The 27,287-nt window shown below is 36.2% G+C and overlaps 1 protein-coding gene across 1 annotated transcript; it reads right to left on the bottom strand.

The window, feature by feature from the left end:
• On the bottom strand, window positions 1-27,287 carry LOC106880289 (uncharacterized). Its single transcript, XM_014930160.3, has 3 exons — window positions 27,161-27,287; window positions 5,980-14,091; window positions 1-487 (listed from the first exon to the last, which is right to left on the bottom strand). The coding sequence occupies exons 2-3, from the start codon at window positions 13,487-13,489 to the stop codon at window positions 456-458; spliced, it is 7,542 nt and encodes a 2,513-aa protein (XP_014785646.1). The 5' UTR covers window positions 13,490-14,091; window positions 27,161-27,287; the 3' UTR covers window positions 1-455.

Genomic DNA, 27,287 nt, shown 5'->3' with positions numbered 1-27,287 from the left:
TTATATTGACATAAAATATCTTCTTAAATTAAATTTATTGTTGGCTAGCCAAGGACTGAACTGCAAATACATGTTTACATTGAAACAAAGCGAAACGTGCAAATATAAAGAGTACATATAAAACAGGACAAAGAAAGTGTCCCTCCAGGTTCTCTCACATTTTCATCCTCATCATATTTAATATTTATTAAATGTAAAAAATATCATTTTTTTTTTTCTATTGAAGACTATAAATTACCACCACGAAGAAACAAACAAAAATTACCGTTCAAGGGGAGACTACTCAAATTCCCTTATTTCAATTTGCGTGGGTTTTTTTTTTTTTTTGGTTTTATAGAGTTATTACCCTTGTTACGATTTACTTTTTTTTTTCTTTTTTTTTTGTGAGTAGTAGTTTGTCATTTATTCGGCAGAAAAATATTTGCTGAGTTGATGAATACTTGATGGAATCGACTTCAGTTGTACTTCGTAGTTGTTTTATTGACACCTGGGAGGATGAAAAACAAAGTTGACCACAAGAGGATTTGAACATATAACAAAGGACAAAATTAAATATTGTTATGCATCTAGTTTTTAGTCCATCACTGGACATTGTAGATCATTGTCAATCAAAGTACCCCTTTTCTCAATAAATATTTATACGTATTTACCACAACAAGCTACATTATATAGATAACCGTCGACTTATAGACCCAAGCCCTCATGAATAAAATACAAATATTTTTAAAAACCTGCAATCACACACACACATTTTCAAGGCTGTTTTTATCAATGGAGAAACCATTTGTGAAGAGAGAGAGAGAGTTGCTTGTTATAAGTGGGGTTTAAAATGGCAGAAAGTTACAAATAAATAATAAAGAAAAAAATATTTGTGTGTGTGTATGAATTATGGATGGGGTATCTGATTCATTCAGATTTGGGCTAGTGGTAGGGCAACATCTGTAAATTTGTCACTCACAATGACTTCATTTGTATTCTGGCTGGCACACACAAAAAAAAAAAACCTTCTACTTTCAGTCCGCAAAGCTTTACTGCATCTGCATACTAAAATATCCAGAGCTTTAAACTGATCAGGTTACTATCTTAAAACACAATCAAATATCCCTTAAAATAACACCCTACCACCATTGGAAAAAAAAAAAAAAAAAAGACATCAGATAATGCAGATCAGTGCTTCTGAAAGCTGGCAGTATTACGGCATGGGGGGAGGGAGAAGGACAGATATTAAGGGCAAAGGGGGCTACAGGGACTTATATGAAGGACAAATAATAAGTACCTGAGTTTAGGTCGAAACCACATGTTGGGTCACTAAGGACAAGCAGTGATGCATCAAATATTTACTTATAGTTGGGTTGTGCTGTAGTTAGTCATCCATGTCAAACTAGTACTCAGAACTAAATTATGCTGGCTTGATATTACAAAGTGGTAGCGGAGGCCAAATGGCCCAGTGGTTAGGGTAGCGAACTGGCGGTCGTAGGATCGTGGTTTCGATTCCCAGACCAGGTGTTGTGAGTGTTTATTGAGCGAAAACACCTAAAGATCCATGAGGCTCCGGCAGGGGATGGTGGCGAACCCTGCTGTACTCTTTCACCACAACTTTCTCTCACTCTTTCTTCCTGTTTCTGTTGTACCTGTATTTCAAAGGGCCAGCCTTGTCACAATCTGTGTCACGCTGAATCTCCCCGAGAACTACATTAAGTGTACACATGTCTGTGGAATGCTCAGCCACTTGCACGGTAATTTCACAAGCACGCTGTTCCGTTGATCGGATCAACTGGAACCCTTGTTGTCATAACCGACGGAGCGCCAACCACCACAAGGTGGTATCAAAAAGTTCCAGGACTAGTTGTGTTTAATCAAAAATAACTTATTTACCTAAGTTTTAATATCATCTCCTCCGAAATAGCCACCTTGCTCAGCAATACACCGGTCCCAGCATTCCTACCACTTTTGAAATCCAGCCGGGAAGTTGTTTTCTGTAAGCGAGTCGATGACCTTCTGCAATTCGCACTGGGTCTTGACAATGGTGTAAAAATGGTGACCTTTGAACTACATTTTCATTTTGGCAAAGAGATGGAAGTCCAGAGGTGCTAAATCTGGCAAATAGGGTGGGTGTGGAAGCAATACCAAGAAACTCACAAGTGGAGAGAGCTCGGTAATAGGGTAAATTGTCATCATGAAGAATCCAATACTTCATGCCCCACAAACCCGGTCACTTTTGCCGAATGTCCTCCCTCAAACACTTCATAATGTCACATAGAATGCTCAATTGACAGTCTGGCCCTGGGAGATGAATTCTTGATGCACAATACATTTCCAGGGCTGACGCTCACGACAGGTCATTGTCTTCCATGTTAGTTCTTCCACTTTTGAAGCAACTGTGCTACTCAAAACATTGCATATAACCCATTGCCTTGTTGCTGTAGCAACAAGGCAATGGGTTATGCTCAATGTCTCTGTAGCAGACTTCCCAAGTTTAACATAAAATTTCATGTTGGCTCTTTGTTCCTGTCCATGACAAAATCACAAAAACGCAAATTTCACAACTTGCAAAGTCAACATAGCAATGTCACTTGGCACACTGACTCATGAAGGTCACAGTTAGCTCTCACTGCACACACAACCATCTGCTGCCATCTGTTGGTGCTCTACAGAACTACTCCAGAAACTTTTTGATACTATGTATAAGTACATTAAAAATGGGGGAGAGGCACTGAATCACAGAAAGAAGGTATCAAAAAAATCAGTAATAGAAAATGAGAAATCTTCTCTCCCCTCTCTTTTCTCTCTCTCTCTCTCCTACTGAGGTAGCCATGTATCTCCTTTATGCAAGACACCTATTTCTGTCCCTCTATTCATATTCTAACCTCTCTATGAGGTAAATTACGTTTGGCATATGAACCAACAAGAGAGTTTTTACATGATCACTCAGACTGCTAAAATTAGCAGCCAAATCTCCTTCAAATCACATCATACTATTATGAATTAGGCAAGGACACATTAGAAATGCTGTCCTACATACCTCTAAACAAGTGTGATGTTCACACTTGGAATAACTTTGATCACAGGACTGCTTGATCAGGGCTAACTTGAAGCTAAACAGCCAACTCTTGACTCACTACACTTCACAGAAGTTTTTCAGCAAAACTTTGTTACACCTGCCTATCGTATTATGTGACTTCAATTTTCTTTTTGTTTCATTTTCAGTCATCATAAAATTTCACATCACATTTTATGCAAAGCACTGTTCACACTTACAAAAACATAGATTCTCCAGTTATTCCTTTCTAATTAAGTGTGGCCACTACCTTATCATTTAATTATAAACATCCCTAACATTGAGTGGTAGGCTTACTCCATCACTTGGTTTAACACCATCACCTAACTTTAGTGTGCCTTTAGTGAAGGCCATTCTTTCCAAAGGATATGGGCTAGATCCCCATTTAACCATTTTAATACCAACCTACCTAAGACCATCCCTAATTCTATGATATAAACTTCCTGTTTAAAAAGGATCTAATTTAAACCCTCCATCAAAATCCCACCTCAATTTTCATTCCAAATACCAGCTTAATAAAGGCAAAGTAATTATACTAATTCTTCAATGTTTTCAAAATTAATTGGAAAACAATATATTTCAGTGGAAATATGGTAACATAATAATTAAAGATAACTTGTTCCTTTCCTTTCATCTATTTTAGGGCCACTGAAAAAGTAGTTATGAAGACTGCCCTTCCTCTTCCGATAACAGTATTAAAAACTATACATTCAGCACTATGGTACAGATTATTTTTGCTTCCATATTAGTTTCAAGTTAAGTAGCTGCTATCTCCTAATTTTGAAAATTATTTCATCTTCATACGAAATTGCTAGCAAACTATCAGCCCTGAAGTATTATCCATGTAACTATAAAAATAATATAATAAACAGATGTTTCTAAAACACAATCTACACTGGACACATCTGCCAAGCTTTGAAAACTTTTCAAATTAACATTAATGTTTCCACACAAATATCTTGGCTTTAAAAAGATCTGTACAAAAATATATTATTTTGTATTACCATATATATATATATATATATATATATATATATGCATATATATATGCATATATATATATATATATATATATATATATGCATATATATATGCATATATATATGCATAGATATATATATATATATATATATATATATATATATATATATATATGAGTGTGTGTGTGTGCGTGTGTGTGTATGCATATACATAACTGCTGACAGGAAGTGTATCCAGCTATAAAAATAATGTCAACATAATATACACAACAACAAAAATTAGAGAAGAGTTCTGTTGTTGACTGTATTATCAGATGATAAAAAAAAAATAGTGGCTAGAAGCTGTGCTGGAACAGACCTAGTCAACCCATGCCAGCATGAGAAAAATGGACATATCAGAACAACTATGGTAATGATGATAATTTATACATATTCACGTTATCTGTCATTAAAAAATCAAGACAGTGTTGCATTATTATACTAGTTTCCTCCAAGTACTTGTCATTCATCCAGTCCTATCAGACGAACAGTTAAATAAGTTCATGTTAAATGATGGTACTAAATCATCAAATTACAGTTAATTTCACATGAGAGAAATATAATACAAGCTCTAAGTAACGAAATGGAATTTCTCTTCAAAAGTTACATGTTTAATTGGAACTTTACAAAGTGACAAATATGCCAGATTTAAAATAATCACACACTATATCAGTTCTCTCTCTCTCTTTCTTTCCCTTTCTATCTCTCTCCTTCTCTCTATTTTCTTTGGAGTTCATTTTTTTTTTTGCTTTTCTCTTTTTCATTTAAAAAAATCCTAATGTAAAAATCATGTCCACCAAAAATATCATACACTTTATGTTTTGTTCTGACATAAATATGACTGAAGAATTTTCACAAAATTGTATTTACAAATTTTCCACTTTTTTTTTTTTTCCTTAAGAACAGTACATAAATATATACATTTTTAACATTTCCAACCAATTACCATAAATAGTTTGTTATTATTTTTTTAAAAAGACAAGTATGGACATTTTTCAATACAATTAGAGCACTCGCTTGTCCAGCTGCATACCCTTGCTAACTATCAACTCAACTGTAGAATAGGAAAGTTGTGTCAGATGCTTTGCCTGTTGGCACAACTCAATGGCTACAAGTAGGGTTTGAACTCAAAACTATGTAGTCTGTAGTCTAGTCCCTTATACCCATAGCTACATGTCATATATATATATATCATTTATCTCCTTGTCTCCGTATTCTTTCTGTTGAAGAGCGTAGCTCGAAACGTCAAAGACTTTCCGTATTCCCGAGCGTCATACTAATATATACTTTTGTTATTTACACCACCTGTCCTCGTCTGTTGTTATTATTTGTATATTCTCCCATATATATATATATATATATATATATATATATATATATATATTAATGGGTGCAAAAAAGTTCCTGGCTTTGGGTAAAAAGAAATACAGGAGGATCAGTTAATTATGCTTTTATTCAACATATTCCCCTCTCAGATTCACACATTTATTGCAGTGATCCTTCAGTTTTTCTAAGCCCTATGAAAGAACTCAGAAAGTTGGGCCTCCAACCAGGCCTTTTGCAATACCCTTAAAGGAACTTTTCAGTACCCCTTCATGTGTGTGTGTGTGTGTGTGTGTGTGTGTGTGTGTGTGTGTGTGTATGTGTGTGTGTGTGTGTGTGTGTGTGTGTGTGTGTGTGTGTGTGTGTGTGTGTGATTTCCATTAAATTAGCTTAAACATGACATGAAAAAGTTTTTAAATATAAAAGGTTTGAAGCTTTTAACATTATTTTATATGGTAACAGAACCATAAAGATGAGTGAGGCTTAACATTTAACTACAATGAACTCTAAGATGAACTTTGAGATTAGATGAAGCTCTAAAGGTTTTTGAACAGCATAGACAAAGGTAAGGCTTCTCACCTGTGTGTGTACGAACATGTCGAGTCAAATTGCTTGGGTTAGCAAAAGCTGCTTCACACAAGTGGCATTTGAAGGGCTTCTCACCTGTATGTGTACGTATATGTTTTATCAAATTACTGCGAATGGTGAACAGTTTTTGACAGTATTTACATACATAAGGGGGTAAGGAACGTGCTTTTGTGATGTGGGTCCGTTTTGGGGGAGCGTTGCGAATATACTTTCTGTCTTGGTGAGACTGACTCTTGCTTGATGTTGGAGATTCTTTGCTGCCACCTGCATAGTCTGACAATGAAAAGTCTACAAGATTTATTATATGGTCTTCTGATTTATTTGACCTTTTACGATGCCGAGAACTGTTAGGTTTTTTATGTGTGTAAATGGGTGCATCGAAATTTTTAAGTTCTTCTTCAATGTCTCCAAAGTAACATATTTCTTTCGGTTGAAGATTCATATTTTCTGCGGTTGGCACTTGATAATTTCCCTCAGTACTTTCCTTTTGCTGCTCTAAATTCAAAATATTGGAAGCAACAATAGCAGACTCATCAGCTAACTGTTCATTTATATTATCTAGTTCTTCTACATAGATAACAGTCTGTGTGTTAAGGTGCTTCTCATCGTCATCATCATCGTCGCCACCATTGCCGCCATCATCATCATCATTATTATTATTATTATCTGCATCATTGTCATCATCATCAGTTAATTCATTGACATTACTATGGCATTTCATATGCTGTTGAAAGCTCTGAAACAAAGAAAATTTCTGAGGACAAAATTTACAATTATATAAAGAAAGTTTGGAATGTGTTTTCATGTGTTCCTTCATGTTACTTGAACTTCCAAAAGCCTTTTTACATGATGGACAATTATATGGTTTCTCTCCAGTGTGAGTTCTGATGTGACGTGTCAGATTGCTTGGATTAGCAAAGCCAGCGCCACAATAGTGGCAACAGTGGGGGGTTTCTCCTGTATGAATTCGAATATGCTTTGTTAGCTGGCTTCGTATCGAGAATACTTTTGTACAATATGAACATTTATAAGGGCTTTTAACTTTCAAGATTGAATTCTTGCTGCCACATGATTTTGAATCAAATCTATCTTCCTGGTTCTTTATTGTTGCAGGTTTGTTATGAACTTCAAGTGAGTGATGCCGTAGCTCATCAACTGTAAAATATGTACCACACCCATATTCACATAAAAACAACTTCAACACTTGACTATCACCCTTACAGTTTTCCATATTCTCTTCTAATGACTCTACATGATTCATGTCTTCTTTTTCACCAAAATCATCCTGTGTATCTTTCATTTCACAATGAGATTGTAAATGTGAAATAAGTTCTTTATAAGTACCAAATGTCTTGCATCCATATTTACAAATGTATAATTCTTCTGAACAGGATTTTTGTGATGATGAGTTTTGAAATTGAACAGTTTTATTACGATTGTTATTATTAGTATTACTATTATTATGAAAGCTGTCTGCAAAATTCCTGTCAGCCATTCTAGATGGACCATCACTATAAGCATCCATAGATGTAATAATGCAATCAGAATTGGAAATATCTGAATTGTCATTAACATTGGACAAATTCTTAGACCCCTTATCAGGATGGCAAGAAGAGTTTTCCTGCTCCTCCTCAAATTTTATACCTTTCTCGGTATCTTTTAATCCCTGGCGAAGAGTCAAAGATACTGATGACACATCTCCGGCAAGGTTTTCTCCATTAATCTGTCCATCTTTATATCTCACCTGTTTAATATTTTCTATAGCTAAATTACTGTCACTGACAACAGTCAAAGGATTGAGTACACTATGTATAATATTAGGGCTTTCATTATTCTTCTCTGTTTCGGCTGAAGAACATTCTGTCGACTCTAAAGCACATGTGTTTACATTTAAACAATCATCTATAATCTCTTGCTCTGATTCAGAATAATCGTTTTCATATTTAATATTGGCACTGAGTTCAGCAGTCTTGTTATGGAGCAGATCATTTTCTGTTACAACACTTACAGCACTCTGTTTCATGCCATAAGAAGTTGGTATGTCAATGTCAGCTAAAAGGAGAGAATCATCATTTCCTGATACTGCTGTGTGTCTCTTTATATGTTCTTTTAGACTGCTAGACGCAGCAAAATGTTGTGGACAAAAATTGCATATGTATGGTTTTTCACCTGTATGGATGCGTTCATGTCGAATAAGATTACTAGGATTAGCAAAAGGTCTGGAACAAAACCTACACATGAATGGCTTTTCTCCTGTGTGAGTGCGTACGTGTTTCCGTAAATTACTAGACACTGTGAAGGCTTTCTCACAATAATTACACTTGTGAATTGCTTTCCTTTTACGAGGTGTAGAAGTTTCACTTGGAAACTGAGACCAGAAAGAACTTTGATTCTCAGCTTCATGGAGTTCAATGCTATTTGTTTTTGCTCTGCGCCTCTGTTTTTTGGCCCCAGTTCTTTTGCCTGCATAAGAAGAAACTGCATTTTCTGAGAAGAAAGAATAATGATCTAAGTTGTTCTTTGATAAATCATTGTGAGCTGCACTGGTTTCAACTTCATCAGAGAAAGCTATCTCTTTACTATTTTTAAACCCTAATACTTCTTCATTCTTGATAAAACTAGCTTGAGATGGTTGCAGTTCTTGATCAAGCAGATATCTATTGATATGGTGAGAGCTTTCAGAAAGATCCGAGGCATTTTCTGGTATTTTCTTTGATGATTTATCTACAGATTTTGAAACTGGAGGTAGAAATGCTTGAGAAGGTATGGAATGATCTTCAACAATACATTTGGATTTGGCAGATTTAGTGTGAGTTAAAAGATGCAGTTTGAATTTACTAAAAATGGAATATACTTTAGAACAAAAGCGACATTTGTATGAATTACATTTAGCATGTGTATATATATGATGTTTTAGTGTTGATGATGCCCGAAATGATTTAGGACAATGAGGACATGGGTACGGTTTTTCTCCTGTATGTGTTCTAACATGTCTAGTTAAATTGCTAGGATTAGCAAAGGAGGCTCGACAGCACTTGCATCTGAAAGGTTTTTCTCCAGTGTGTGTCCGTATGTGTTTAATTAAGTTGCATCGAGAAGGGAAACCTCTGCCACAAAATTTACAACTATGCTGTTTACGATGAGTTTTTCGTTTAGTAGCTTTACGTTTCGTGGATTTCATCTCAAAGTCAGAACTATTGTGCATTTCATTCTCTGAAGATAATGATTGAATATTTACACTGGTTTCTTCATTTTTATAAGGTGAATTGCAATTGCTACTTGCATTTTCAACTTCAATATGAGAATTCCCATAAGGTAAAGTTAAGAAATCTTCTTTGGAAAATCTCTCTTCAATCAGTATAACCTGCTCAGATTTGGACAGCTTTACAGGGCTCTCATTATATATTTTAGATTCCTCATCTTCAACATTTTCAACACAAACATCAGAATAACTTGCTTTAGAATTATCATTTGAATCCATCACTGTCAAACCTGGTCTGGGACTTTGAGAGAGAAAATGTTCGTTTCCAGCATTTGATGCATTTAGATTTTCAGGAAGCTCACAGAATTCATCGCTTTGGGGAAAACCTTCAGAAAAGACCTTCTTAACCATTGGATTTACCTCTAAAGAATCAGAATTATGTAGTTTCACAGAAGGACCTGATAATTTAGAGCTTGATTTGTTACTTGGTATATTTTTTAGGTTTAGACTGGCTAAATCAAGGCTATTTGAAGCCACATTAACTTTAGAAACCTCAACAACATCATCATGCTGGGAAGAATTACAACCTGACTGAGTTTTCTGCATGAATCCTTGTTTAATAAAAGGAAATTGAATGCTCTGAGGATTTGGGGTTTGTGGAGATGGTAAGGATATACTCAGGCATTCGTTTGAATCAGAATTAAAATCATTAGAATAGTCTGTGTTTTCCATTGTAGTATGAATTTTTAAATGATTTACCAATTCTTTTTTCCGAGCATACACTGCTTGACAGATGAAACAAACTTTCTGTACAGTACTTGATTGTGTATGAAGACTCATGTGTACTTTCAAATTGTTTGGTGCACGGAATGTACGAGGACATGCTGTACATTTATAAGAAGGTTCTATTGTATGAACTCGGAGATGACGAGTCATGTTGCTTGGATTTGCAAAAGCCTTTTCACAGAGCTGACATTTAAATGGTTTCTCACCAGTATGTATGCGTATATGCTTGATAAGATTACTATGGACTGTGAAACTTTTGCTACAGTAAATACATGTGTGTAACCGACGTCCTTTAGATTTAACATTTTTATCACCATTGAGATCTGTAGGTTTTAGAACCACACTATTATTTTGAGCTCTCAAACATTTTTTCTTGTCTGCAGCATCTAAACTAGTCGAATTGATAATTTTGGTAGAACCATTGAAGTCTGACTGCTTAAGAATTTCATCAGTTTTGAAGCCATTTGAATTATCATTTCCATTCTTTAAATCTTCAGGAGTTTCCGAGTTACATTCAATTAAAATAGGAGAATAATTTCTAAGCCTCGTACTAAGACCACCTGGCCTTTGGGACTCATTAAGCTTTACTGAATTTTCATTACCACCATCAGTAGCAGTTGTTACAGTTGTAGTAATAGTAGTAGTACTACTACTACTATTACTTTTGTACATTTCAATTTTATCTGGTATTAGTTTATTAGGACCAACAGCTACTTTTCTTTCATTACTTTCAGTATCACTAAAAGAATCTAAATCAACAGTTTCTAACTGGTTGCTTTTCCTCTGCTTCTTCAAACCATTATTTCCTTTCACATGCATCGAAGACAATTCTTGAGGCCAGAATAATTTGGCATTATTGCTATCAAAATTAACTTTTGAAGAAGAAAGGGTTTTTTCAATTTTCTCATCAACATTTTTTTTCTGCTTGTGATTAATTTTCAGGCTAGGTTTTGCAGAAGCATTTTTGGAAGGTTTCTTATTGCGAGAAAAATTTTTCAGTGGATATTTTAGATGGGTTTGATGATGGCTCATTAAGCTTGAGGAGTCTCGGAAACTCCTATCACAATAAGTACACTTGTAAGGTTTTTCTCCTGTATGTATTCGTACATGACGAGTTAAATTACTTGGGTTAGCAAAGGCCGCAGTACAAAGTGCACATTGGAATGGTTTTTCTCCTGTATGGATACGTATGTGTTTGATCAAGTTCCCATGAACAGTGAAGACTTTATCACAATAGCGGCACTTGTGAATTTTTGGATGTGATACAGATTCTGTTTTGAATTTCTTGTCATGTTTAGTGCTAACATTCTTTACTAAACCAGTTATACTCAATTTATTTTTCTTATTTAATGTTTCTTTCTGTTTCTTGCCAGAAATTTGAGTTGAGGTAAAATTAGTTAAATTATTTTCAGTACCCTGAATTTCAGCATGGGAATTTAAATTTTTGGAAGATTTGTATAAAAGTATGCTGTCATAGTTAAGATTCTGAGCCGGGGAGTGTACCCTATCAAAAATAAAACCACTACTGGTATCCTTATCTTGAATAATCTTCTCATTGTTTGATAATGTTTGCAACATGTCATTAACAATGATTACATCATCAGAATCCTTATCACTATCCTCACCTGATTTTGGAGAATTTACTGTTTCTTTCAAATATTTTGTGGCAGTACTGTGAAGTCTTTCCTCAAGCATGTTACCTTTTTTAATCAAACTATAGAAGTTCTCTGGTGCAGACAAATCTTTAACAGATGATTCTGAGTGCTTATTTGATTCACTCAGTGCATTCAAATGTTGGATATCCCTAAAGTTATCCAAAATTGAGCTTTGTATGCTATCTAATTGGATATCATTTGCGCCATCAGTACTATCCAACTGGCTGTTTTTACAGTTCTGAACAATTCCTAACTGGCTGTTCTTGCCACCGTGAATGTTATCCATCTGAACTGTACTGATGTTCAGTACATTATCTAACTGGATGTCCTTCGAACTTAGAGCATTATCCATTTGATTTTCAAGCAAAACCTTTTCAAAACAAGAATCAATAAAACTAGTTGAAGTTTTTATACTGTCTTTTGCAAAACAATCTGTTGTTGATTTTGAATTCTTGAAATATTGATTGTACCTTTTATCATTAACATCCATGATACAAGAGTGCTGATTAAGTTCAATTGAATCAGTAAATTCATTCTGACAAAACAAACATTTGAACGATTTCTTGACACTGGTAGAATTTGACAACAACCAAGCACTGCCTGTTTGAGTCTTATTACATGTTCCACAACATGGATGATCTTTAGAGGAATCATCACAGTCTTTAATTTGATCATCAGAACTGAATATTCTCTGGCAGTAGAAACACTGTGTTAATTTGTGTGAAAGCTCATCTAATGTGCATGTTGATTCGTCCCTGAAATCAAGGCAATATCCAGAATTTACATTTTCTGACAAATTTTCCAGATCTTTCTTAGAAATATCCAAAGCTGACTGATCCTCTTCAGTTGAGCAAAAATTCCACTGTTTCTCTTTTGATCTACCAGTCAACAAGTTAGTTTTGCTGGAACCAACAGTCTGATAGTCTATCTCAGACAATGTAGGTGGCTGTCGAATCTGAGGTTCTTTATTAAGATCTACAATATCAATACAAGTACCAGCCTTGTATTCATTAAAGTTTTCTGAGAGATAGTTTACCATTTCCATGCCTTCTTTGGAAACAGGCACTTTAGTGATGAGATCTTTTTCTTCTGAATATTGAAGATTTGCATTAGTTTTTACCTCCATATCTTGATAACTAGACGATGAAAGAAGAGACACATCAGAACAACTGTTGTTGTTCTGGCTACTTTCAACACTAAAAAGTAAATCTTTTTGAGAATTCAATAAATTGGAATCTTCTGGAATAACTAAATCTAACTGCATCTTGCAATCACCTTTTACCAAATTCCTTTCCACGTGATTACTCTTCAAATCTGATGAACTCTCTTCTTGGACACCCTCAGGGGAAACATAACTTAATGAGGAAGGCTCTTTCAATGTCTTATTTCTCTTCTCTTTTTTCTCAAAAGTGTTCTGAGATACTGAAGAAGACAGTGCCATTGTAGAGCTACCAAAGAGCAGACGAGAAGCCGTTTCAAAATGTTCCTCCATGTGTAAACTATACTCAGCAAAAACAGTAAACGAGCTTTCACAATGTTGGCAGGTAAAAGTTGAATCCCCAAGATGGCTTTTCAGGTGTTCCCTTAGATTTGATGATGCACGAAAAGTCTTCTGGCAAAATGTACATATATATGGCCTGTCCCCTGTGTGTAAGCGTTTATGACGTGTGAGGTTGCTAGGATTAGCAAAAGCTTTTTCACAGATATAGCACCTGAACGGTCTTTCACCAGTATGTGTACGTGTGTGTTTAATCAAATTTCCATGGACATTAAATGTCTTGGTACAAAACGTACATTTGTACAAACGAGGAGATTCATCTGCTTTGATGGAAACCTTTTTCTTGGGAGAAGATGCCATTTTTACACCATTTCATTTCATTCATTTAAAACAATTTAAATTATAAAGAGAAACATCTAGTTCCAAAATATATTTTGGAGAAAAAGAATCATAAATAAATAAATAATTTTTTTCTTCAGCAAGTTGTCTTGAGCATTTCACAGGAATAACTCTTGAATTACAACCATTGTTGATCACATCAATAAATAAATATGAGTAACATAAAAATTGGTGATTTAGGATCAATATATAAATAAATAAATAAATGCTTTTTTTTATTTGTTTTGTTTTGTTTTTTGTTACTTTTCTTCTCTCTCTCTTTCTTTTTTTTTTTTTTTGTGCTACTTAGTTGACAAATATAATCTCAAATTTCTATGGTAATATGTTGCCAGCAACAATCTCAACAATGTTTTCTGTTGAGAAAAAATGTGTCGCGAAAAAGAGTAAGAGATTCAAGTGACCATTGTAACTCCATGGGAACTATAGATACCACATTTTCATACGAGTACATACGAGTACATATACACCTGTTTTATCATCAGGACTTCAGAGAGGAACTGATTCTTTAAGAAATTCTCCAAACATCAAATGACAAAATCCATTGCCATAACCAACATGGGAACCTGAAAGAAAATTAAAAAAAACTTTGGTATAGCAAATGCATAATAAATGAATTTTCTCTTTTTGAAGAGTTTTAACATTTTTTTCATTTTTTCTAACCTCTGTAGATTAATTACACTAAAAATCTTATTATCTGCAGTTAATTGCAATTACATATTGCGGACAAAAAAACCTGCTTGCGAAGACCTGTTGAGCCAAGTGAAATCAAAATTGAAAATTGAACCAAATTCGTTGACTGACACCCATGCCAACTTTCCTTCATTGGACACTAAACGCAGCTTGCGAAGACCTGTTGGGGCAAGTGAGATCGAAACTGAACCTAATTCGATGACTGGCACCGATGCAAGTGGAGCGCTAACAGCACCATCAGAGTGGAATCACTGCCAGAGCAGTGGTCTTGCTTCCGTGCCGGTGGCATGTAAAAGGCACCATTTGAGCGCAATCGTTTCCAGCTTCGCCTTACTGGCACTCGTGCCAGTGGCATGTGAACAAAACATTGGACTGACTCCTGTGCAGGTGACACATAAAAAAAACACATTTTGAGCGTGGCCGTTGCCAGTACTGCCGGACTGGCACGTAAAAATCACCCACTACACTATCGGAGTGGTTGGCGTTAGGAAGGGCATCCAGCTGTAGAAACTCTGTCAGATCAGATTGGAGTCTGGTGCAGCCATCCGGTTCACCAGTACTCAGTCAAATCGTCCAACCCATGCTAGCATGGAAAGCAGACGTTAAACGATGATGGTGGTGATACATACACATACACACACAAGAGTTAAGGAATGGAGTAGATAAGATCCAGGCTACATATGTTTCATAGCAAGCAGAATCTTGCAAGTGGTAAATATCTAAGCAACGTGTATACCAAAGGTTACACATCAGGTCAAGGACATCTTGATTAAATGAAAATTTACATTGTCGCAAGGAGGTACATGTGAAAACATGGAAGATTCAAATTATACCGTGAAATATAAAAAGAACAATTTTCAGTTTATCATACTTCAATAGGAAAAAATTCACAAATTTCCATCTCAATAAACCATTATTGTCCCTGAAAGTTGTTTTTTATATTTACAAACAATTGCTTGAAGCTAACTTTCTTCCTACACCTTGATCCTTGGATCTTATCTCTTTTACTCTTTTACTTGTTTCGGTCGTTTGACTGTGGCCATGCTGGAGCACCGCCTTTAGTCGAGCAAATCGAACCCAGGACTTATTCTTTGTAAGCCTAGTACTTATTCTATCGGTCTCTTTCTGCCGAACCGCTAAGTTACGGGGACGTAAACACATCACCATCAGTTGTCAAGCAATGTTGGGGGGACAAACAAACACACAAACATATATATACACACACACACACACATATATATATATATATATATATATATATATATATATATATATACATACATATATACGACGGGCTTCTTTCAGTTTCCGTCTACCAAATCCACTCACAAGGCTTTGGTCGGCCCGAGGCTATAGTAGAAGACACTTTCGGGGTCAATAAATTAAGTACCAGTGGACACTGGGATCAATGTTATCAACTTAACCCCTCTCCCAAAATTGCTGGCTTTGTGCCAAAACTTGAAACCATAATTATTATTATTATTATTATTATTAGCAGCAGCAGCAGCAGTGGCTCTGATTGATTTTTGCAAAACAAGATTTGGTCTGCAGTATATTTAGAGTTGTTGGTTCTATAATGATAGTAGTAAGGTTTGTTATTTAATCCAGGGATTTTGTTTAAAAATATAGTTGAGAACTACAGAGGTTTGTTGCTGTTTTTTCTTTTCTTTATCAAAGATGCTTAAAGAAGACATTGCAAGTGTGAGGTGTCAACCAACTCAATCATCTGAATGGCCCCGTTTTTGCCAGTCCTATTTTATTTATTTAATTTGCCATCCAGCCACCCTGAAATAGCACAGAAGTAGTTAAAACTGGGAATGAGAAAGTGTGGGGGGGGGGGGGATAAAATCACAGAGAATCTTATTGATAGTGCTAAAAGGGGCTAGTGTATAAGACTTAGCAACCCACAAAAAACTCCCAAGGGACCACATGAGCTAAGCATTATGACAACTTCCATCTCTGACCTACATTTGGAAAAGAAGAAAAGCAGGGTAGCTGTACATTTTGGGAGCCCTGGTTTCTGGCCACTTTTCACAACACTTGTTTGTTGTTATTGATGATCAGATTTTATTTTATAATTTAATTTGAGATGAGTGTGGGTTTTATTTTTCGTTTTAATTTGTATTTAAAAGAAGAATAAAATCTTTTTTTCGTTCTTTTCTAATCTGGGAATAAATTACACTTTAGACAATTTCTTTGCTTTGGGTTTTTTTTTGTGTGTGTGTGTTATTTATATTTCTGGGAGTATTAAAAAGGAAGGGGTGAGGGGAGAATAAGAAAGTGTTATAGGGGTCCTGAGAAAAACAGAGTGAAATAGTCATATATATCTGTGAGAAATGAAGAAACAAAATTCGAAAAAGAGTTTTACCGGAAAAAGAACAAATGAGATGGAAGGGAAATTGAAGGAAAGGAAAAAATGAACACACATGTAAAGAAATAAACAAATAGAAACAGAAAGGAAATATAACAATTAATATCATAAATAATAAGTTGATGTGTGGTGGTCGATGGGGGAGTAGTGTTTTGTTTTGTTTTGATTTTATTTTATTTTATTTTATTTTATTTTACCCGTGTTTGCATAATGACCAGTAGATTTTTTGATAGGGATGTGCTCCAGACATGTAAAGACCCTGATAAATATCTTTAACAATCTTGTTAAACAAAATTGTTGTTCTTGCTATTTCTTTATTATTTTTAATTGCTAAGGAAACAAGCAAAAAAAAGAAAACTGGTATTGAATTTGCATATAAGAAAGAAAAGAGATTATAGTTAAATCTTTGTACATATTCAACAAGAAGGGAGGAGTCCATAGTTTTGCCAAAAGAGGAATTTGACCCCAATACCACAAGCACTACCATCAACCACCATCACCCACTGGCAAAGAAATACTTCAGATGTTTAACAGAAAACAACCCCACATAATCATTAGTTCTTTTGTTTGATATCAAGACCATCTTTTGAACAGAGAAGGATTTTAACCAGCTGAATGATTACACTATTAGTGCAGCCATCTGGCTCACCAATCCCCAGTCAAACCGTCCAACCCATGCCAGCATGGAAAGCGGACGTTAAATGATGATGATGATGATACCAAACTTGTAAGTTGGCAAAAATATTTGATTAATATACAAGTCTTAAACAATTCAATGTTGTCCCTCTAAAGTCTAAATTATGCCTAAGTAAATTCTATCTTTATCATCATCATCATCATCATTTAGTGTTCATATTCCATGCTGGCATGAGTAAGATAGTTTGACGGTCCAACAGGTCAGAGAACTGCATTGAGCTTCAATGTCTGTTTTCACATGATTTCTACAGCTGGATGCCTTTCGTAAAGCTAACCACTTTACAGTGGGTTTGGGTGCTTTTTCATGTCATTCACACAAGAGACATCACCAAGCAGCTGACAAGACAAGATTCTTTGATTCAAGTAGGGTGTATTATTGTTATGTCTCAATACTACACAGTGGCTGTGTGAGCTACAAAATCCTCGTCGCCACTGTTATATCACAATACTATTGCGATCTAGCACCTTCGGATGATCTCTACTCAACACCCCTACTACGGCCAGACTACCTCTATTTATATGTCTTGGGAGATCCTACTCTTCGCCTGGGGGCATCAACACAACAATTAATGAGGGAGGTGGCCTACACCAAAGTGTTGAGAGGCAATTGTCTGACAGAGGGATAGGATCAGGTGTCTTGCTGTAGAGGAGATATATGGCGACCAAGATGGAAAAGGAGAGAAGATGGTGGTGGTGATATTTTGTCAGGACATTACCTCAAGATACAAGAGGTGAATATGATGGATATGGGAGAAGAGGAACAGGTGAGGAGGATAGGGGCAGAGGATCAGATCTTTTATCTTTCACTTGTTTTAGTCATTAAACTGCAACCATGAAGAATTTTTAGTCAAATGAACTGACCCCAGTACTTGTTTTTTTAAAACCTGGTACTTATTGTATCAGTCCCTTTTGCCGAACTATTAGGTTATGGGGATGTAAATACACTAAGCAGCGGTGGAGGGCAAACACAAACACACATGCGCACACACACATATATATATATACAATGGACTTCTTTCAGTTTCTGTCTACCAAATCCACTCACAAGGTTTTAGGTGGCCAGAGGTTATAGTAGAAGACACTTGCCCTTGCATACCTCTAGTAGGGTCAACTCTGTTCAAATCATTTGAACTAGGTCTTTCATCTAAGGATAACTTCCTTCTCCTAACCAGCTATAAAGGCCTCGAAAATGGTCACAGTACTGCCTTCTTCCTCTGACTAATCCATTTGATATATATATCGAAATCGAAATCATAATTGAACTAAATTCGATGACTGGCACCTGTGCCAGTGGAGCGCTAACAGCACCGTCCGAGCATGATCATTGCCAGAGCAGCTGACTGGCTTCCATGCCAGTGGCACATAAATAGCACCATTTGAGCATGATCGTTACCAGCATCGCCGTACTGGCACTTGTGCCGGTGGCACATGAAAAAACATTCGAGCAAGGTCATTGCCAGTGCCGCTGGACTGGCTCCTGTGTAGGTGGGACGTAAAAAACACCATTTTGAGCATGGCCATTGCCAGTACCGCCTGACTGGGTCTCATGCCGGTGGCACGTAAAAGCACCCACTACACTCTCGGAGTGGTTGGCGTTAGGAAGGGCATCCAGCTGTAGAAACTCTGCCAGATCAGATTGGAGTCTGATGAAGCCATCTGGTTCGCCAGTCCTCAGTCAAATTGTCCAACCCATACTAGCATGGAAACTGGATGTTAAACGATGATGACGATGATATGTACATGTATAAATAAAGCCACCACTTGCTCTCTGAAATGCACCTTCACTCAGTCAAGGAGGAATGCTGGTGTGACTAAGCACAAGTGTGGTTAAGAAGGTTGCTTCCCAACCATATAGCCTAGAGTTCAGTCAAACTGCACAACACCTTTGGCAAGTGTCTTCTATTATAGTCACAGGCCAGGAAAGTAAAAGAAGCATGCATGTATGCATGAATGTTTGTGTATGTGCATGAGCATGTGTGTTTGTGTACCCTTGTCTTGACATCATGTGATGACTGCAAACAAGTATCAGTCATACAAGGAATTTTGCTTGTTTCTAATCTTCAATGAAAAACTTGTCTAACTATGGGGAAATATTACTAATCTTGGAAGCAGATGAGGGTTTGTGAGACAAGAAGTGCATCTAGCCATAGAAAATCTGTCTCAGTACATTCCATCTGACCTATACTAATAATTCAGACTTACCATGTAAGCGTTCTGGGAGAGCACTGGCATATACCATAATGATTATGAACTTTAATCAATTAATGCCTTATCGACTTCTTGTAATCTATACTCCTGTAACAATTTCACCCTTATGTTTATATATATATAAATGTCGTAATTTGACCTCATACGAGTTGTTTGTTTGTTTATACTTTTATTATACATAAATATATAAATACACACACACACACACACACACACATACATACATGCATGCATCTTCCATTTGCCTGGTGGAGCATCAATAAAGAACCAGTCTTTATGTGGTGATTCTAGAGTAAAAATTACACTGAAGTGGTTCCCCATTGTCTTCTTTAGGCTCACAAAAGAATTTGATCTCAGCACTTCAGACTAAGTTGTCAGTCTTACAGTGCTGCATGCTTAGAGCAAGGAGTTGTTAGTAATTCTGCAGTACCTGTTTACATCAAGGAGAATGAGACACTTGCACAAGAAGCCACACAAAGTGAGGAATCCAAAGCAATAACTGTGTGGTTGTGAAGTGAACTTTGCAACCACATAACCATGGCTGCCCCTTATAAAGGATACAATATTTTGAAATAGTAATTATGCTGTAAGTAAAACCAGAGGTGGGAATTAGTTGTTTTGGTCTTCAAAGGAACCAGTGAAATAGAATCTTTTCAAAGAAACTGGATCTTTCCACAATCGTGACTGCCATAGAACAACAAAGTCATTTATTTTTGTTAGTCCCCATTCTACTTCATTCTCCAATCAAAAACACAAAAATAAAAGCACTGCTACAGTCATTTAACAAGCTAGTAATAACAACTAAACATACCTCATACTTGCATGTTTTAAAAATAAACAAAAACATTCAATAGACCTAGGTAACTATAAAAAAGATAAAGTTGTCACAACTCAAACACTTCTGGCCCTAGATCTGCTCAAACAGAATTGAGACGGAGGCTAAACAACAAAAAGGGATTATATTTAAGTCTGCTGCAGTTGCTGCTGTAGGAGGATCAAATCAGTAGCAAAAACCAGGAGGTTGGGGAAGTGAAAATATCCCTGCTCAGAAAATGTGTGGGTCCCCAATTTCCTGCCCTACCCCCATCATGACAAATATGACCTTTCATGATTACTCCAACTACCCTGAGAACATAAGACATAAAGGGAGCTTCTACATGTTTACGTGAGTAGTTCTAAGTAGATGCCTTTGATCTTGGATCCATTCAATCGAAGTTCACTTGGAGTCAGACAACAACAATTGTCATTCACTCAACCTTAGCTAAATTCCTACCCTTTACCTACTGTCATGGAGACTCCCTCTATCAAACACCTGTGCTTATTCACAGCAATCTACCCCAGATGTGTAACTGCAACAGTCCCAAGAGATTCTCAACCAGCTGGTTATTAAATACACTAGCCTGCCAACACAACAGTACCTACACATTACAACTCAAAATGAAACTAGTTTAAGTATTTAAACACTCCAAACAAACTTGCCAATCCACTGTAAGCTCCTCACTTTCTATCACTGCACTGTGAGCACCTATAGCAGCAATATGGAGAGAAGCATCTCCTCAAGCATCATAAAGATCACATGATTGAGAGAGCACTAACTCTGAACAAAATTCTGCAGAGAAAAGGTGTAAATTCTGTGAGTCATAGTGAAGACAATCCGACTAGAAGAGCAGTTAATCTGAATAGACAGCATAAAAAATACCAAGTCCAAATACAACAGGGTCTCACATATATAATATAGTGAGTTGCAAAACTGATTAACAGGGATTATTGAAGAAAGTAATAAACAAAAACTCCCTCTCGAGAAGTTTAATATCTAAACAGAACTAACAAGATAACCCCACCAAATAAAATCAATTAATTGAAACTTTAGAAAATGCAGTATGGGATCTGATCTAGTCTTTGATTTGACTGATATAAACAAGAGACATGTTTGTCACTTTCACCAGTTGGCTAAGAGTAGAAGAAATTAAATGTGTGCTGAGTACAAGAGGTAAGGTGGAAAGGAGCCTCAGCCAGACACTTCACAAGCAAGAAGCAAAAATACAAATTTAAGTACACTGCTGTGGTAGGTGAAGCAGACATTATTGGCAGAGAAATGAATGAATTAACTGAAGTAGTTAGAATATCTAACAGAATAATCAAGCTAAAACTTATCAAAGGTAACACAGTAATGGTTATCTTTGAATAAGCACCCCTATCAGGACTAGCAAAATGAGCAAAAAGACCATTTCTATGAGAACCTCTTACAGATTATCACTACAATGAATAACACTGAACTTGTAATTAGGGGTGGTGATTTGCACAGACATGTTTCAACAACATCATGGTGTCTACTCCAAAGTATTTAGAGGCTACAGATATGAAGAAAGATCATGTTTCTCAAAGATCTGAGATGCAAATGACCTAATTTTGGCGGGTGATGTGTATTGCAATACTAACTTTAGAAAACTTACCAGTTACCTAATTACCTAACAATCAGCAAAAACAGAAGTCAGCTGGAGCAGGAAATGAGACAGGTAACTGGTTGTGAATATTAATTCCTGCTTCAGTGAAAATTTGTAATACTCAGCAAAGACAAGAGCTCAACAGCCTCAGAATAAGAGCTAGACAAACTCAAAGGCACAAGACAACTTAGAGAAGAAAGGTATGGAAGCTGAAAGATCCCTCTGTTAGATGTATGTAGATTCAAAGAAGTACCAGGTGAGATATATATGTCGGCAAGTCCTTAGTTAAGTGCAAAGTAGAGGTAAGAGATTTACAAAACAGAGGGCAACTGAGAGTTTGTCCTTCATAACTTTCTGCAAGTCATAGATTAGATCTGTCAATAGAGAAAGGTTCCAACGAAGGAGAAGCAAAGAACCTAGAAGAGAAACTGAAAATATGTTTGTCAATACTTTGCAATGGAGGAGCAGAGGTATGGAATGCAAAGCAGTATGTCAGGAAGAAGCAAAACAAAACATTGTTATGGAAAACTGTGTGCTGAATGATAGCAACATACTTGCCTTCACTGACACCTAAAAGGAAGAAGGGGTCACTGAATAAGGAGAATGCAGAGGAGAAAGAGGAGCTATCCCAAGTTGACACTAGAAATAGCAGCCAAATTTCCCACAAAAAACACCTATACCTCCTAAAATAGTGAAGGACTCACTGGACAGTGTAATCCTAAATACACAATATCAGGAAAAGAGATGAGAAGATCTTTGATCAAAGCTCTGTTTGATCAGAGCTAACCTAGAGCTTGGCATGTTAATCCCAAGTAAATGTGAGCCATTATGTAATTCTCCAGCCTGACAGAAATAGAAACAAAATCTTCCACAAAATATTATCTTAAAAAGAGGAAGGATACATTTAATAAGAAAGATGAGAGGGTCACAGCTAGAATGCTTTCACCATAAGTTTGCTCAATCAGATCTCTGTTGGTTCTCATCATAAAGAACATATTTTAATCATCCCAGCATAACCGACAGATAATGTTGAGTATAACAATATACAGAAATCATATAACTTCAAGTAAATTTTCTTAATTCAAAGTTTCAATAATTCTGGAATCTGAAACCCCTTTCTGATAAAAAAAAATGGTTGAAAACCACTGCGCTATGCAATCACTTAACCCACTAGAAATAGCAGCTAAATGTTCCTTAAATAAAATCCTACCATCTTAAAAAAGGACACATTGAATATTATAGTCCAAGATACTCTACCAGATAAAAAAAGACTAAGTGGTCATTGCTGGAATGAACAATTGACATGGAGATAAATGACAACAACCTCCTTCAATTCACTTGACCCTCATGTTTGTCACATATCCATGTAAAATACAGTTATTTAATACATTTTTCATAGCTCTGCATCATTCAGAAGCTGACCCTGCATTTAGCCAGGTCCTTTTTCTACTTCATACTACTGTAAAAGGCTCTGCTCCTCTGTTTATCTCTCAGCAAAAATCTTTCCTCTTCATATTTCCTACAGCAAACAAAAACCCGCAATAGTTCAAACTGAACATTAAGTAAATTATGCTTACTTAGCTACTCTAATTTAAGATTTTAAAATGTAGCAAGAATGCTCCTGCTGGATGTGTAAAGATAGGACAAATGAACTGAGAGTATAAGAGGAATCAATTGTGGTGAGTGAATAGACTGTGATGGGACAGATATGTGGAATATAAAGAGAAATGCAGTTACGTAAAGAAGTACCGGGTAATCCAAATGGAAGAAACCTTTCAGAAGAGGAAGACATGAGGTTGATCTCAGGATGCTGAATTTCCCAAAGAGGTTAACATGGGATTGTAACATGTGGTGAGATGCCGTGCTGGACAAAACCTATCAAACCCATGCTCACATGGAAAATGAAGATGAAGATGAGAAAAAATAATTTCTTTCACTGTATTTGACTATACCTGACATTCACTGCTAACATCATTATTAACCATTTCCATGGCTCATACTTCATTCTGTTTCCTTGTTTATATATTTGTGCATGCATGAGTGTATGTAATATGTTTCCTTTATGTTGTTTTCATTTTTTTTGTAACACAAGGTGGCCAATGCCAGTGGCACATGAAAAACGCCTTTCGAGTGTCGGGCCTCACGGAGGCAATGATAAATGACCAAGACCTTTGGCATTATGCCATGCTTGAGAAGACCTATCAAGCCAAGATAGGTGACAGATACTGATGTCACGCAAATGGCACCCATGCTAGTGGCATGTAAAAACACCCATTACACTCTCAGAATGGTTGGCTTTAGGAAGGTCATCCAGCTGTAGAAACCATGCCAAATCGGACTGGAGTCTGGTGCAGCCTTCCAGCTTACCAGCCCTGGTCCAACTGTCCAACTCATGCCAGCAAGGACAATAGATATTAAATGATGATGATGATGATAATGATGAACAGATAAACACATATCTCAACAATAGCAGAGCAGGATTAAAGAGAATTAATGTGTCTATATTCCAAGTAATGATATAAGCACTTCTGAACAAGAACCATACCTTACTCTCCCTCCCACTAAAAAAAAATACAAATCCTCTAGTTGTTGTTTAACCCCAGTTCAGCTCTGATCCAGTGGACTTATGATCAAGGGGATTCAAACCTTGATCCTGTCTTTTACCAAGTAGTGTAACTAGGACCACATTATCCAATGTACCCTTCTCATTTTTAAGATAGTAGAGTGTAATCTGAGGGCGGTTTGGCTGCTATTAGTGGAATTCTTTAACAACTTAATCAAATTACAGTTGTTATTATTGCATATCTCCACCCAACCCTGATCAAGCAAACCTACAGCACAAAGTAGTTAGTAAAAATATCAAGGTGCAATCCACCAGGCTCCAATCTGATTTGGCAGAGTTTCTACAGGGCATCCAGCTGTAGAAACTCTGCCAAATCAGATTGGAGCCTGGTGTAGCCACCTGGTCAACCAGTCCTCAGTCAAATCGTCCAACCCATGCTAGCATGGAAAGTGGATGTTAAACGATGATGATGATGATGAACTCTAATACAAGGCCAGAAAGTGCACATTACCATGGAGATGTCAACTGTATAAATGCAGTATATCAGTCTGGGTCTGCTTTGTGACTTCCTACTCCAGGTTGTTTTTTAATCTGTATATATTTGGAGGTAACCAAACCAGAAGCAGGCATGGTGGAATCAATCAGTACAAATCAGTAGCTATGTTTTTGTACAAATCTCTAGTAATGTGCAACCCAACATAGTATTGATAGAAACAATAAAGTAAACAATATCACTGCTATAACAACATATATGTCCCCTTTATCTCTGTTAGGAGAGATAGTGTTACCAGGATGGTGCTGTAGTTGTTTTTTATGATGCTACAAATGTATCAGGATGCCTAAAGGTGCAGTGATAGTGACTGTGGGGAATGGAGCTTTTTGTGGCAACAAATTGGTACCTTTGCATATCCAGGAAATTTCTTGATATCACTAACATACACATTCCCCTTGCTAACTCAAAACATAAATTCAGACTACTAGACTCAACTATCACACTACTCACAAACCTCACATAAAGAATACAGGACAGTTCAATCCCACTGCACAGCACTGGGTTGATCAAAGTATTGTTAGTGAAATTGGTAGATAGAGAGAAATTGTGTGGAAGCCAGTGAGAGGTACCATTCCTTTTCTAGTTGAAGGGTTAATCTATTGCCCAGTTCGGCACCTCTACCTCTCCTTTGAATGCTTTTGTCAGAGTTCACTCTTGCAAACATTCAGGCTATGTTTCCAGTCTCAGGACAAATTCCTCCTCTTCCTCCACCAGTCTTGGAGTCCCTGAAAAGAGTCATGGCCATTAGAGTTCCTCCTCTTAGCCATACAAAAAAAAAAACGAAGCACCACATAGTAACTGGTAAGTTTTCTCTTGGACTATTAAACTTACGCTTAGGTCTAAAGTATGTGCTTTTCCAAAAAGAATACTGCAGATTAAACATACTTTTTAACTTATACTTCCACAACCAGCCCAAACTTCCAAAAACACACAGCTCCATAATGCAGGCATCACAGTTACCTCTATCTACCAAGTTAAACCCTACATCAACCCGTTAGAAACTTAGTTCGAAACAGAGTAAAGCTAAGACGTTCCATATTCCCCATCTCTCTTCTATCCAGCAACATCAAAGAATATCAAATGCAACCAAGGAGTACAGTGAACAACATATGCATAATTGCATAATACAAAATTACTAGAAATTGCACACAACACCTCTACAACGTTCCCGTCACACACAAAAGACGGAGTAAAGGGCAATATGATGCATAAACACTCAAAGAGCACTCACTTTGAAACAATAACAATAGATAAACAATTAGATCTATCATGGATTATACTACCCTTTCTGGGCACCCCGTCTGTTTCATAAATCACAGCAAGCCCGAATGAGCTAACAAAGGAACCTGTATTCGGTCACTTAATCAGCTAGAACTATCAGCTAAACAAACTCAGAGTTTAGAATCTGTACAAGAATAAAGCTTATAATCGCTCTGAAATTTCTACTGAATTGGTTCAATAATAAACCTGAAATTCTGATAGATATGAAAACATTGAATTAAGAAGAAAAAATACAGATCTGAACACGGATTCAAATCGAAGATAACAGACGAAAGAATTATATTTCTTCATCGCTGGAATACATTCATAATTCAGGTATGTTCTTTGAAATTGTTGTTCAATATTAGAGTGAAGTTGTAAGGTAATCATATAGATAAATAAAAATACGATTAAAGTATCTGACTGTAGACTGTATTAAACTTAATCGAACTATCTCTATACCCTAGTCGAAAAGGGTCTAAAAAGGCAATGGGCATTGATCCTCTTTCTCAGACTAAATTGCAAAAATCAAAAATAAATAAATAAAAAGAGATAATGATATGGAAACATAAGCAAATCTTTAAGATTCGCCGAATATAGAAATTCTTGGGAATAAAACGAAAAGCAATGCTGGATGAAAATATATTCTAAGTATAATTAATTGGTTTGATTGTAACGATAGAAATGAATAAAAGGTTCACAACAGGTTCTCGAAACGAAGAAAAAAGGCAGACAATAAAGAGATCGCCGAAATTAGATATATATTAGGTAAGTAACACATCTTTGTTACAGAATTCCTTAAATAGATACGTATTAGAAATTTAAAGAAAATCATATTAAAACTTACCAATCATGATGGAAATATATACACCAAATTTTAATAAGAAGCACTAGGAAAATATTTAATTTTTAAAAAAGGTGAAGTATGTATGTTTACAACCCTCCAAAAAGCCTACAATGCCTATTTCCGTTCT

The sequence above is a fragment of the Octopus bimaculoides genome, chromosome 2 (genome assembly GCF_046866305.1).
Source record: "Octopus bimaculoides isolate indiv1 chromosome 2, ASM4686630v1, whole genome shotgun sequence".
Classification (NCBI taxonomy): domain Eukaryota; kingdom Metazoa; phylum Mollusca; class Cephalopoda; order Octopoda; family Octopodidae; genus Octopus; species Octopus bimaculoides.
Note: the sequence above shows the minus strand (reverse complement) of the source record. Positions and strands in the feature narration are given on the sequence as shown.